Below are 14,594 nucleotides of genomic sequence, written 5' to 3'. Positions count from 1 at the left end.
ATAACCACATAAAAATATAATTGTATTTTTTCACACACACTCCTTTACTTCTGCTAACCTCTAAACAAAAGAAAAAATAGAATGGGAAAAAATAAAATGCTTGTATATCTATACACAAGTGCTTGGAGGTAGTGGTTGTGAAGGGGTAAATGACACATGAGAAAAATGAACACTTACAGGGTAAATCTAGCCAGACATTATAATCCATCACTGATCCCTAAAGGGCACTAATAATATGTAAATGTGTGAATTGGAAAACACATTCAAGGCTGTTGATAAACTTGATAGGATAATCAGCACATGCTGACAGACTAATGAAACTGATGAACTGATAGGGCAGCTTATCTCCTGGGTCATTTTTTTTCTTGTCAAATGGAGGCTAATCAAAATGTATTAGGAGCTAAAGCCAACACTTGGGGGATTTAACCCATTTTGATTAGGAGGTGAATTCACTTTTTTAGAAAATTATAGTTTCCTGAACAACTGAAACTATAAAACCTAATTGGCTAACAGACCTTCACATAAAATTAAATAGAAGGCAGCCACCATAATCATAGAAAAAATCTGGAATGTTAGATATTAAGACCCTCCCTTTAAAAATTGTTAGGGTGCTTTTCAGAGTCTGGACGAAGCAACCATCTCCTTCTCTAATGGAAAATGAGACAAAAGATTAAGCAATAACCCCCAGGGACACACTTATCTTTTGCTGCCTGTGTGAGCTGAGCATCTGTGTAACCATATGAGAGACAGATCCCAAGGTACTGGCTGAATTTTCACATTTATTCACATAAAATAATTGAATGAATTTCTGAAACAGCTAACTCTAGTGAACATCACCACTTTCCATTAACAACAATAACAACAAAAATACTACATATAGTCTGTTGCCAAGAATCTTAGAGACCTATCCTAATTTGAATAAAGATGTCTTATTTGATAACTGAGGAAAATTGGGAATAAGGCCTTGGAAGCACAAGAATTAAGAATAAAATAATAAACTAAAACCAAAGCTATAGAAAGCAATTCTCTCAGTATTTATTTTGACACAAAAACATCCACCATTAAAATAAAAAAGTTAATTCAACTCATAAATCTACACATCCTAAGCACATGCTTTATGGACACATATATTTCATTTGTATAGATAGATTGACAGTGAAATGCTGGATAGTAAAAGGTACTGTTTCAATTTATAAAAAATTAATGGCAAGAATGTATTTAATGAAGCTAAATTTTAACCTTTTAGTAATTATGCCAAAGAGAAAAAAGTGACAATTAAAAAGCACTCCAGTGTGCTGTTTAATATGATATTCAATCACTCCCCAGGCAAATTGGGGGTGAGATTCCCAGAGACATGGAAAAAATATTTTAACCTTTTCCAAATAATTTTGTTTTTCTGTTTACTGTCCAGTGCTCCAGCCTATCTTTAAACTATTTCTAAATGTTCTGTTCTTTGGAAAAAAGAGAAAATGAGTGTTCTTCTCAGGTGTATATTTTGTAGTTTGGGAGAGGTTTGGGAATTTTTTCTGTGCTCAAGACATAAAGCTACTACTAAATTCCTCAAATATAGAATGTAGAAGTGTACAGTAATCCTAGAGATTATATAGTCTAATCTCACTTATTTTATATGCATGAGAGAGGACTAGAAATATTAAACAACTTAAGCAGGTTTAATGAAAAGGGAAAATCTGACTTTGCAATTTGTGCTTTGGAAAAAAAGAAATATTTGATTTGAGGACAAAACATTTCTCTTCTCTTTATTATCTCCAAGCAGCAATATTAATTAATCATTAGGCCAACTTACTTTAGGGATTTTTTTTCCAAGTGTCATATGCTGAATATGTGGTTTGCTGTCATAACCATCATCAAACAACTGTAGCAACAATTTACTACAAGGCAGGGATCAATCACAGATGATAGCTATTTTATTATAATTTCTTGTTCTTGACCTCTTATACCCAGAAAAATTCATGGCTTAGATTTATATACTTTCTGATTAATAAAAATTAGGCTAATTATTCAACACAAAACATAGACTAATTGTTGTAGCACATCTATTGTCTGCCTAATCTTGTTTTTTTCTAAAATATTACGCTAAAAAGGTCTACTGAAATCCAAGTGTTCATCAATGAAAACCACACAAGTTGGCTAATTTATCTTATCTTTTACAAGCATCAAAGTTCATTTATCTCTATGTCATAGCATGTTTAGAGACTCTTCTGATTAAGAAAATGCTGTGATAAAAATTATCATGAATTTGATGAACCTACTAAAATTAATGTATATTTTATTCATCTCTATTATTGAAAAATTATACATATATAGATTATTTCTACAGTCTCTAGAGTCTAGCTAATATTCAATACCCAGATGGTTCTGAGAGTCCTTTGCAATAATTCTGGGATATGACCAAGGTGTTGGGAATCGCTGTGCTAATGCATTTATTTGTCATGTCAGAATAAATATGCTGTCAGAATTTGAGTATGATGCCAGATTGTGAATGTTTCTTTGTGAGGATTAATACGATTTATTAGAATTCCATTAAACACGAACATGGGTTCCTGTTCCTCCACGGGTCCCTGAAATATCAATTAAAAAATCTTAATGTTTTACTTACCCATCATGTTGTACAAGCTCTGTGGGGCAAACTGCCTTGGCATTTTCTGAATTGCTTCCTTGTATACACTAAGGGCTTCCTAATTTATAAAACAAACAAAAAAAGAGATAAATCATCACTAAAGTGCAGGGATCATCATTGAAAATAAGGTAATAACGTTCTTCCAAAGTTAAAACCATCCACTGCTATTTCTAAATGGTTCACTAGAGGAAAATAATTGAGCTGTCCTTTTGTGGCATACTATCTCAATTCCACCACTGAAAATACTCAGCCCAGTCAGTGAAGAATGCCATAGCTTAACGAGGCGTTGAATGTTAGCAATAGTCTTTTAATACAAATTTTTTAGTTCATACGGATTATTCAACTAAAAAACTAAAAAATACATATATTTGAAAGTTATCCATTAGTCATCTAAAGTGCATAATTACTTTAAGTCAGGAAACCTGGTAGGATCTAAATATAATGTCAGCTAACAAATCTTCCAGCTCTTGAGACCCAGTGAAATTACTAAATGCAATTATTTTAAAAGTTGTATCTTCATCCTTATATTACAGTTTTAATACATTGCGTAAGAGTACATGAATGGGAGGGCAGGGGAAAGCAGTTTGAAGGAGAGAGAGGGGCAATAAGGAACTCATGCAAGCAGGCTTCCAGGAAAGGAGGACCAGTCTGGGTCACCTCCTAACTTACTGTAAAAACATCCTGTTACACCACTGATTCTTTTCTCTCAGTTAAGAAATAATAAAATTAAATTTTATTTCATAGCAGTTTTTTAAAGAATTAAGAGAAATGGGTGGCACTTACATCAAATCACTTCCTTAACATGCAAAGTACAAAGAAAGTATTTTTAAAAATCTCAAACACTGGCTACAGGGTAACAATTCTACAAACTGTGTCTTGGATCATCAAACCAAAGAAATGGTGAGCAAAGAAGCTCGAGAAACATTTCATGTTATTTCCCCAATCCTGAACAGTCTCAATACATATTGACATACCATTGACATAATTGCTCTGAGAAACTCACAGGAAAGAAATCTATTAAATTTTTATTTAGCAGAAGTTTTTTCTAAACAAATTTGATCAAAAAACCCTTCTAATGTCACCATGTATTAGTTTTTCAAAGGACAGTAGTTTAATGTGTATACATATTAGTTGTTGAAAGGACACAGGCTCTGAAAGGAGGCTGTAGGTTAGAAACCACTGAGACTAGATCCGAACAAGGAGAGGGAAAAGGATAGAGAGGCATTGGCCAGACCTCATAGTGTCCCTGCTCATGATACAGCTTTCCCAGGTTGTACAAACAACTGGTAACAGAGCTCTTGTGTGCATGAGGGTCCTTTAGGTTTTCATCTGGGATCTCAGAACACTTTAAGAATGTCCGTCGGGCTTCTTCCGTCCTTCCTTGGTTCATTAGAATAATACCGGTATTTAAATATGCAGCTGAGGGGGAAAAGTGGAAACAAAAGTGTGAGAAGATGATAGACACTGTGAATAAAATAAAGTTTTCTTTGCTTCAATTTGGTTTCTATGGTTTAGTGCTCATTAAAAAAGAAAAAAGTACTTAAGACACAAATACTCATGGGATCAATAATGGCAGTAGAAGCTGCAAATATCACTGCAAAACATATGAAATAGTCTCTGCCAGCAAGCACTTTCAAATATTTTAAGCTTAAAATCTAGTTGAGTAGAAGTTATAGCTATCATAATTTTTTAAACGATCAATGGACATCAAAGTATGATGCAATTGTAAGATATAACTATTAGAGGTTCATAATTTGATTAGCAACTATTCAGAAATAAAAGCACCAAGTGTTTTCTCAGTGAGGGTGTAAATTAGAGTTAATTTTCAAATATGGAAAGAGGTATAAAAAAATAAAAACTTGAATATTACTTACAAGCCAGGGTAGGCCTGCTCCCAATGGCCAATTTATAATAATGTAGTGCTTCTGAAAACCTGCTGTTCTCCTGGAGAAGTAGCCCTCTGCATGAGGAAAACAGAAATTTAGAGAAAGGACTGTATTATATATAAAACCACAAATTTTTATTTTATATTCCAAAAATAAAAACGGTTAACAACGCAGTAAAAATGCTAACCTGGTAGTATAAAAATAAATTCTAAATATAAGGAAATGATTCCTCAGGAGGGAAAATACTGGGTAGGTATCAGTTGCATTTGTGCTGCATTAGAAAGTATTAGGAGGTATTTTCTAAAAGCCTTTAACCACCATTGAACTTTCCCCTTTTCTAGCCGTCTTTTCTCTCCCACTAGAATTACTAACCACCTGGATTTCTTCTTGGAGTATGCACATTTTCCCATCACTTCGGAAAGGAAACTTGTCTAAGGCAGTGAGATATGTATATATGGAAACATGAGATGCCTCCCTCTCTCACTAGCTGTGTTACTTGGGAAATATTGGTGCTTGGCTGCCTGAGAGGAAAAAGGTAGTCTGGCTCAACAGCAAAAAGAGTTTAATCAGATGCCAAAAAAGAACAACAAAAAAGACTGAAAGCTATCCACATCATCCTTTTCTTGATATTTGGATTTAGTTTAATAAGATTGGATTTCAGAACATTGTGCAAATTTCAGTTCACTGTTCTGAAAAACATCTTTCCCTGCAGACCCCAAGAATCCACAGGCTTTCTTAGAAGGCGCTAAGGTAGTAACTGCATGTAATATCTCAGTCAAGCCAGAACCCACCCTCATGACCGAATGAAATCAATTACAGGCACGTCTATGAAAACAAGGTGTTGGAGAACTGAACTAAGTTCAAAAAGCTCGCACAGAGGGCTTTTTGGCCTATCCCCATTCTCTTGTAATCAGTATCTTACAGACATTCCGCACATCTATTGAGCCTGAATACTGCTGTTATCATCTCAAATTGCAGATTCAACTTGGCAGTTGCTGAGGTCTTTGAAAGGCTGGTAAAACGGAGGTCAGAGAAAAGAGAAGGCTGCTAATAAAAACTTATTCTGTTAAGCATTTTAAAACACATTATTTAATGAGCATCTTGGGAAAATATTTAAAATTAAAGAATGCTCACATGTGTCAAAAGCATATATTAACAACTTCATTATTTCTCATAGTTGCTAAAAAGTCATCTGAATAAAGAACTCCCAAACACATTAAGATCACTTTCACATATATATATATATTTCTATTAAAAAATTTGAACAACAGTTAATTTGATCATGAAATTAATATGCTATGCTGTCAAGTGTACTTGTCTGCTGCTAGGAACAAGAGAGAAAAAAGCTTCCTGCAGTAGTCAAATATTTGTGGAAATGGTCAGTTTTATTCAAACATGGGCAAAATTGATAAAGAGGATGAACAAATTTTTAAAAAGGAATATTCTTTATGACAATAATTTTACTGACATAATGCTTTCCCATTAATTAAACTCATACATATTAGCTAACTTCTGAAACTTATCTACAACCTTAGATGTCTTCATGGCTTTACTTTAAAATTCAGATAAAGAAAAAAAAAAATCAGATAAAGAGGTGCATCTCCTTTGATAGAAGGCTAAGGGCACGAGGGGAGAAATACCATCTAGATATTTAATTCTATTTTTTCTAGTTTTTTTAGAAATTAAAATCCTTTAATCAACCCCTCTTTGTCCCAATATCTTCAGCTGCTTTTACCATACAGTTTTCTTAAGATTACAAAAATGTTCATGTACCTCTTAGACATAGGAGAAGAAAATACCTGTGTAACCTTTATTCTTTCTTGTATCTACCTCTAACTACTGCTTATGACTGTTCTTCCTTTCAAAGCCAGATTTTCTTTAAGAATGGTCTGTGGTGTGTATGACCAATTTCCCAATCCCATTTACCCCTAAATTCTGTTTAGATTCCCTTCCCAGAATTCCCCTGAAATGTCCTATTAAATTTCTACCAATTATCAGACCCCCAAAGTAGTGCACTTATGTCAAACTCCACTCAACTACTACACCTCAGACTACTGAATTCATCTTCCTGCCTGAAATTCTGTATGTCCTGGGCTCCTGAGAGACCAGTCTTCTTGAGAACTTCCTACACAGAATGAAAAAGAAAATGTCTCTTTATTCATGAACTCCTTTAAAAGCAGTTGGTGTTTTACAGGATTTTGTACTTGTCTCTAGGAATAAATACAGTCTACATGGATAAATAGAGTCTCTGCATGACATCATGCATAAATGTGGCTCATGTATATGCTGACTGCTCACAATTTGGAAAAAATGATCTCCCTCTTGACATCAAGATCTGCTTTCAAAAGCTGAGCCACATCAAGATGGAGGCTCACTTAAATTTCAAAATCAATACCTCCAAACTATGAAATCAGTATCTCCCACTGAAAAATAAATAAATGAAATAAATAAAATCGGGTAAAAATCTTTGTAATTAACACAAATTCCAGTTGCTAAAATGAGAAACCTGATTATCACTCTTAGGTCTTCACTTATCCTCACAATTCCATGTTTTGTCTCCTAAGCCCACCTATTCTTATTTTCTAAGGCTTTTTACTCTGCCCCTCAAGGTTTATCTTTATGGCTCAGTCAGAGCCCTTTTTATCTTATCTGTCACCTGAATAACAGCAATAGCCCACTAATTAGTCTCCACATAATTACAATCCTAAAGGGCAAATATGCTATTAGGCTAGATGGAATGAACATGAAGGGAATGAGCACATATCTCTGACAATGTACCTAAAGCTCATAAACCTTGAAAACTGATGTACTTAGTCTCATGGGATTCCCAATGTTGACAGACTATCTTCCTGTCATTTCCCAATTCATAAAATATACAAAGATGAAAAAAAAAGATAAATAGTATAATAACCACACCGGGACAAACATGTTCTGCCTGCCTTATTCTTGTGGGGAGGGGGCAGATCCTAGTCACTCAGAGGAATTCAGCAAGTCATTTCCAGGAATATATATATACTGTGAGTCTTTGAATTAGAATATCATCATCCTCTATATAATCTGAATAAAGTTAGCAATGGAGTGAGTCTAAGATAGATGACTATCGTGACTGATTTCTTATGGGCTAAGGATTTAATTGAGCATTAACTATGTCCCAGAAAGGATGTTGCAAATGTGAACAAAACAGAGTTGCACTCGCCTATGGATGCAAAATCTACTGAGGGAGACAAATAAGAAAACAAAGGGTATAGAAAATTACTGTACTAGAGGGCAGAGGACCACCACTGCCCAGTCCAGGAATGGACAAGGAAAGGTCTGGAGTCCAAATAATACTGGCAGATGCTGAATGCACACCATAGTAAAAAGAGTTATCAGCTCCACATTACAAAGGAAGAAAGAGAGGCTCAGAGAATTAACTAACTCCCTCTAGTTACTATGATTAATAAGAGGCAAAGCCAGAATTAGAACAGTTTCTGATACTAAATCTAATGCTCTTTCTAGAAGAAAAAGAGAAAAGAGATGAAATAGTTCAATTCCAAGTACATGTGTGCTCGGTTATATTTCTTTTTGCTGTAAAACTTTCCAAATTTTATACAATGTTAATTTGTGTTGGTACAATGAAAAGGAGTCAAGTGCCATTTTGGAAATTCTGGATAAATTTGGGCCAATTCTAGCACTGTTATGACTAGGGTTCTGTTAGTGTTGTTTTCCAGATTGATAAAACCCTTTTTTATTTTACTGATAACATGATAGAAATCCTTCATGTTATAATAGTTACAATAATAACAATGATAGTGGCAGAGAAACTTATTCAGCACTTAGAATGTATGGAGCATTTTACATACATTAATTAATTATTCAATAATAATCTCAAGAGGTAGGATATTATTACTGTCTTCATTTTGCACACAATGAACCTTGGGCAAGAAAAAGTTACGAAGCATACCTAAGGTCAAACAACAGGTAACAAGGTGCCAAAATTCAAGCCTAATAGTCTGGATATAAGTGAGGACCTGTAATTTAATAAATCATTCATACTAAAGGCTTTTTATGACTTGTCATGATTGTTTAAAAATGTCATAGTTTGTTTGCACGCAGATCATGTCCAAATCTTCTGGTTTCTATGTATATGAAAAACAGGAACACATTAAACATTTTTTAAATTAAAAAAACCTGATACCCACATATTTGTTAAAATTTTAATTTAGATTCAAGGGGTTCATGCACAGGTCTGTTACATGTATATATTGAGTGATGCTGTGGTTTTGGGTACAACTGATCCTATCACCCAGGTACCAAGCATAGTACCAATTAGTTACTTTTTCAACCATTGCTCCCCTCCCTCTCTGCTCTAGTAATCCCCAGTGTATTTTATTGCCATTTTATGGCCAGGAATATCCAATATTTAGCTGCTACTTCCAAGTGAGAACATGCAGTATTTGGTTTTATGTTCCTGCATTAATCTCCTTAGGATAATGGCCTCTAGCTGCATGCATATTATGGCAAAATACACAATTAAATATTTTTTATGGCTGTGTAGTATTTCCTGGTGATTTACCCCCTTTTCTTTACCCAGTCCATCATTAACAGAACCCAGATTGATTCCACAGCTTTGTTATTTTGACTAGTGCTGTAATGAACACGTGAGTGTAGGTGTCTTTTTGATAGAATGATTTATTTTCCTTTGGGTATATAGCCAGTAATAGGACTGCTGGGTCAAATGATAGTTCTGTTTTAAGTTCTTCAAGAAATCTCCACACTGTTTTTATAAGTATTCCTTGTCTCACTATCATCTATTGTTTCTTTGACTATCTAAATAATAGCCATTCTGACTGGTGTGAGATGGTACCTCACTGTGGTTTTTGATTTGCATTTCTCTGATGATAGGTGATGTCGAGCATTTTTTCTTATGTTTATTGGCTGCTTTCATGTCTTCTTTTGAAGTGTCTGCTCATATCTTTCTCTTTTTTTGTTTTGTTTTGTTTTTAATGGCGTTGTATTTTGCTTGTTCAATTATTTACATTCCTCATAGATTCTGGATATTAGACCTCTGTTGGATGCATAGTGTGCAAACATCTTCTCCCATTTTGTGGGCTGTCAGTTTACTCTGTTGATAGTTTCTTTTGCTATGCTGAAGCTCTTTACTGTAATTAGGTGCTGTTTGTTAATTTTTGTTTTTGTTGCAATGTCTTCTGAGGACTTGGTTAGAAATTCTTTCCCAAGGCTTATGTCCAGAATGGTGTCTCTTAGGTTTCCTTCTAGGATTCTTATAGTTTGAGGACTTACATTTAAATATTTAATCCATCTTGAGTTAATTTTTATATATGGTGAAAAGGAGGGATCCAGTTTGATTTCATGCATATGGCTAGCCAGCTATCTCAGCATTATTTATTGAACAGCAAGTCCTTTTCTCATTGCTTATTTTGGTGAAATTTGTCGAAGATCAGATGGCTGTAGATGTGAGACTTTCTGGATTCCAGATTCTGTTCCACTGGTCCAAGTATCTGATTTTGTGTCAGTACCATGCTGTTTTGGTTATGGCAGCCTTACAGTAGAGTTTTAGGTTGAATAATGTAATGCCTCCGGGTTTGTTCTTTATGCTTAGAATTACTTGGACTATTCAGGCACTTTTTTGGTTCCATATATTAAAATAGTGTTTTTCTAATTCTGTGAAAACTGACATTGGTAGTTTGATAGAAATAACATTGAATCTGTAAATTGCTTTGGGCAGTATGGCCATTTTAATAATATTGATTCTTCCAAATCGTGAGCATGGAATGTTTTTCCGTAGTTTGTGTCATCTGTGATTTCCTTCAGCAGTGTTTTATAGTTTTACTTGTAGAGATCTTTCACCTCTTTGGTTAGAAATATTCCTATTTGTGTGTGTGTGTGTGTGTATGGCTATTGTAAATGGGACTGCATTCCTTATTTTGTTCTCAGCTTGAATATTATTCATGTATAGAAATGCTACTGACTGTTTTACATCAATTTTTATATCATGAAACTTTATTGAAGTCATTTATCAGTTCCAGGAGCCTTTTGGCAGAGTCTTTAGGGTTTTCTGAGTATAGACCAATATCACCAGTAAAGAGTTCGACTTCTCTTCCTACTTGGAGGCCTTTTATTTCTTTCTCTTGCCTAATTGGTCCGGCTAGGAGTTCCAGTACTATGTTGAATAGGAGTGGTGACATTCAGCATCTTTTCTTATTCCAATTCTCAAAGAGAATGCTTCCAGTTTTTGTCCATTTAGTATGATGTTGGCTGTGGATGTGTCAAAGATGGCTCTTAATATGTTGAGATTTGTTCCCTCAATGTCTAGTTTCTTGAGGGTTTTATTATAAAGGGCTGATAAATGTTATTAAAAGTTTTCTCTGCACATACTGAGATAATCATATAAATTTTGTTTTTAATTTTACTTAAGTGGTGAATCACATTTTTTGATTTGCACATGTTGACCAACCTTGCATCCCAGGAATGAAGCCTACTTGATTGTGGCAAGTTACCTTTTTAATGTGCTGCACAAATTCAGTTTACTAGTATTTTACTGAGGATTTTTGTGTCTATGTTCATTAGGGATATTGGTCAGTAGTTTGCTTTAGTTTTTCTTTTTCTTTTTTCTTTTCTTTTCTTTTTTTTTTTTTTGAGACAGACTCTTGCTTTGTCACCTAGGATGGAGTACAGTGTTGTGATCATAGCTCACAGAAGCCTTCATTTTCCATATTCAAGTGATCCTCCTGCCTCAGTAGCTGGGACTACAGGTGTGTGCTACCACACCTAGGTAAACTTTTTTATTTTTAGTAGAGATGAGATCTTGCTGTGTTGTTCAGGCTTGTCTTGAACAACTGAGGGCAAGCGATCCTCTCACCTCGGCTTGCCAATGTATCGGGATTGCAGGCATGAGCCGTTGTGCCCAGCCTGGTTTTCTTCCTTGTGTCTTTGCCAGGTTTTGGTATCAGGGTGATGCTGGCTTCATAGAATGAGTCAGGGAGGAGTCCTTCCCCCTTGATTTTTTTTTGGATAGTTTTAGCAGAATTAGTACCAGCTCTTTGTACATCTGATAGAATTTAGCTGTGACTCTATCTGGTCCAGTGCTATTTGGTAGGTAAGTTTTTGTTTTTTGTGTTTTTCTTTTTTTTTTAATTACTGATTCAATTTCTAAAGTCAGCATTAGTCTGTTCAGGGTTTTTATTTCTTCCAGGTTCAGTCTTGTGAAACACACCAGGAATTTATCCATTTCCTCTGGATTTTCTGGTTTGTATGCATAGAAGCATTCATAATAATCTCTGAGGATCTTTTGTATTTCTTTGAGATCAGTTGTAATGTCATCTTTATTATTTCTGATTGTGCTTATTTGTATTCTGCACTAACCTAATATCATCCCTCTTTTTGTCTTTGTTAATCTCTCCAGTGGTCTATAGATCTTCTTTATCCTTTAAAAAAAACAACTTTCGGCTTCACTGATTTTGTTTCAATTTGGGGGTCTCAAATTCATTCAGGTCTGTTTTGACTTCTGTTATTTCCTTTCTTCTTCTGCCTTTGCAGTTAGCTTGCTCATGTTTTTCTAGTTTAGGTGTGACGTTAGATCGTTAATTTAAAATCTTCCTAGACTTTTGAGGGAGGCGTTTGGGACTATGAACTTTCCTCTTAACACTGCTTTTGCTGTATCCCAGAGACTTCAGATTGTTGTGTCTCTGTTTTCATTTACTTAAAAACATTTTGATTTCTGTTTTAATTTAATTGTTTACCCAAAAGTCATTCAGGAGCAAGTTGCTTAATTTCCATGTAATACTGTGGTTTTGAGAGAACTCCTTGGTAATGATTTTTATTTTTATTCCAAGAGTGGTGCAAGAGTGTGGGTGGTATGATTTCAGTTTTCTTTTTAATTTAATGAGATTACACATTGATTACATGACCAAGCATGTAGTCGATCTTGGGTGATATTCCATGCACAGATGAGAAAAATGTATATTGGGTGGTTTATTGTTATTCTATAGATAGCTATCAGTTCAGTTGGTCCAGTGTCGAATCTAAGTCCAGAATTTATTAGTTTTCTGCCTCAATGATCTGTCTAACATTGTCAGTGGGGTGCTGAAGTCCCCCACTATTTTTGCGTGGCTATGTCTTTTTGTAGGCCTAAAAATACTTGTTTCATGAATGTGGGTGTTCCAATGTGGAAGGCATACATATTTAGGACAGTTAAGTCTTCTTGTTGAATTGAATACTTTATCATTATGGAATGCCCTTCTTTGTACTTTTTTTTTTACTTATGCTCATTTAAAGTCTGTTTTACCTGGTCAGGTGCAGTGGCTCATGCCTGTAATCCCAGCATTTTGGGAGGCAAAGGGGGGTGGATCACCTGAGGTCAGGTGTTCAAGACCAGTTTGGCCAACATGGTGAAACTCCATCTCTACTAAAAATACAAAAATTAGTCAGGCATGCTGGTGGGCGCCTATAATCCTAGCTACTTGGGAGGGAGGCTGAGGCAGGAGAATCACTTGAACCTGGGAGATGGAGGTTGCAGTGAGCTGAGACCACACCATTGCACTCTAGCCTGGGTGACATCGACTCCGTTTCAAATAAACAAAGTAAGTCTGTTTTATCTGATAGAAGAATAGTGACTCTTGTTCTTGGTTGTTTTCTGTTTGCATACTACATCTTTCTCCAACCCTTTACCATGAGCCTGTGGGTGCCATATTTTGTGTGAGATGTGTCTCTTGAAGACAGCAGACATATTTTTTTTATTCCACTTGCTACTCTGTGCCTCTTAAGTGGAGCCTTTAGACAATTTACATTCATGATTAATATTAATATGTGAGATTTTGATCCTATCATGAAGTTATTAGTTTTTTGCTTTGTAGTTTCTATTGTGTGGTTGTTTTATAGGGTCTATGGGCTATACACTTAAGTGTGTTTTTGTGGTAGCAGGTATCATTCTTTTGTTTCCATGTTTAGAACTCAAGGATATCACATAAGGTTGACATAGTGGAATAACATATTTTAATACGGCAGTAAGTCCATATATACAGAGTTGCCTGGAAATTAAGAAAATCAGGCCATGCTATATATTAGTGTGAATTTAAAGTGCCTTTTGGGGGAGAAGTTGAAAAAAAAAATACTTCCAGTCTCTTAAATTAAAAGTAGTAAGGTCAATTTTGTATATCTATGTGTAGATGGCTATATTACAGCATTTTTAAAAGACTATTTTCCTTCTCAGATTTTTCCTCTAATGATATATCTTTTAGAACAACAGAGAGTGAAATTAAGCAGCCAGTGATGAAAAAAATAATTGGGGAAAGAGAAAGAATCAGTGTTTGTTTTTGTCAAAGAAAGAAAATGTACCTGGACATATGAACTACTGCTATTTCTAAGACCTAAATTCTAGAAAATCATGTTACTTAAAAAAAAAAAAAAATAACAAAATGTTCTCTTTTAAATTCTTTTAGCCTTTTTTTTTTTTTTTTGTCTGATAATGAGCACATGTTCTAGTAATACTGCATGTGTAGTATTTCTTTTCTCTAGGAACATTTTGCCCATCTTTTCTCCCATCTCCCCTAACAACCCTGTCTTTGTCTAAGATACTACTTTATGAAATCATAATAATCTGGACACTTGATTAATGAAGAACAGTCAAACCCACAATAACAGTGGATTGGACAGAGTTGAACGCAAACATTAAATGTAAATAGGCATATGGGTCCCTAGGTGATCTTAAACATTGACAGAGAAAGAAGAGGAACATTTATTTAGCACAGTGATTCTCAATCAGGAGTGACTGTCCCCACCCCTCCGCCCCAGGGGATATTTGGCAATGTCTGGAGACATTTATGCTTGTCACAACTTGGGGAATGTAACTGGCATTTAGTGGGTAGAGTCCAGGAATGCTTTTAAACATCTTACAAGGCACAGAACAGTCTTCCACAGCAAAGAATAACCCAGTCCAAAACATCAACCGCACTAAAGTTGAAAAACCATGATTAGAATTTCATATCAACTAACTACAATACATTTCTTCAGAAAATAAAGTCCTGTGTCTCTTCTAATCGCACACACCAACTATACAAGAAGATAGACTA

General features: G+C 34.9%; 1 protein-coding gene across 2 annotated transcripts in view; it reads right to left on the bottom strand.

Moving 5' to 3' along the window:
* TMTC2 (transmembrane O-mannosyltransferase targeting cadherins 2) overlaps positions 1-14,594 on the bottom strand; it is a 449,167-nt gene that overhangs the window by 164,123 nt on the left and 270,450 nt on the right. For both annotated transcript variants that reach the window (XM_008004151.3, XM_073020981.1), the window contains 3 exons: positions 4,513-4,598; positions 3,873-4,057; positions 2,618-2,696 (listed from right to left, as the gene is read on the bottom strand). In XM_008004151.3, the coding sequence (XP_008002342.2) occupies positions 2,618-2,696; positions 3,873-4,057; positions 4,513-4,598 (350 nt within the window). The remainder of the gene's footprint in view (positions 1-2,617; positions 2,697-3,872; positions 4,058-4,512; positions 4,599-14,594) is intronic.

The sequence above is a fragment of the Chlorocebus sabaeus genome, chromosome 11 (genome assembly GCF_047675955.1).
Source record: "Chlorocebus sabaeus isolate Y175 chromosome 11, mChlSab1.0.hap1, whole genome shotgun sequence".
Taxonomy (NCBI): Eukaryota; Metazoa; Chordata; class Mammalia; order Primates; family Cercopithecidae; genus Chlorocebus; species Chlorocebus sabaeus.
This window is presented reverse-complemented; position numbering and strand designations above follow the sequence as displayed.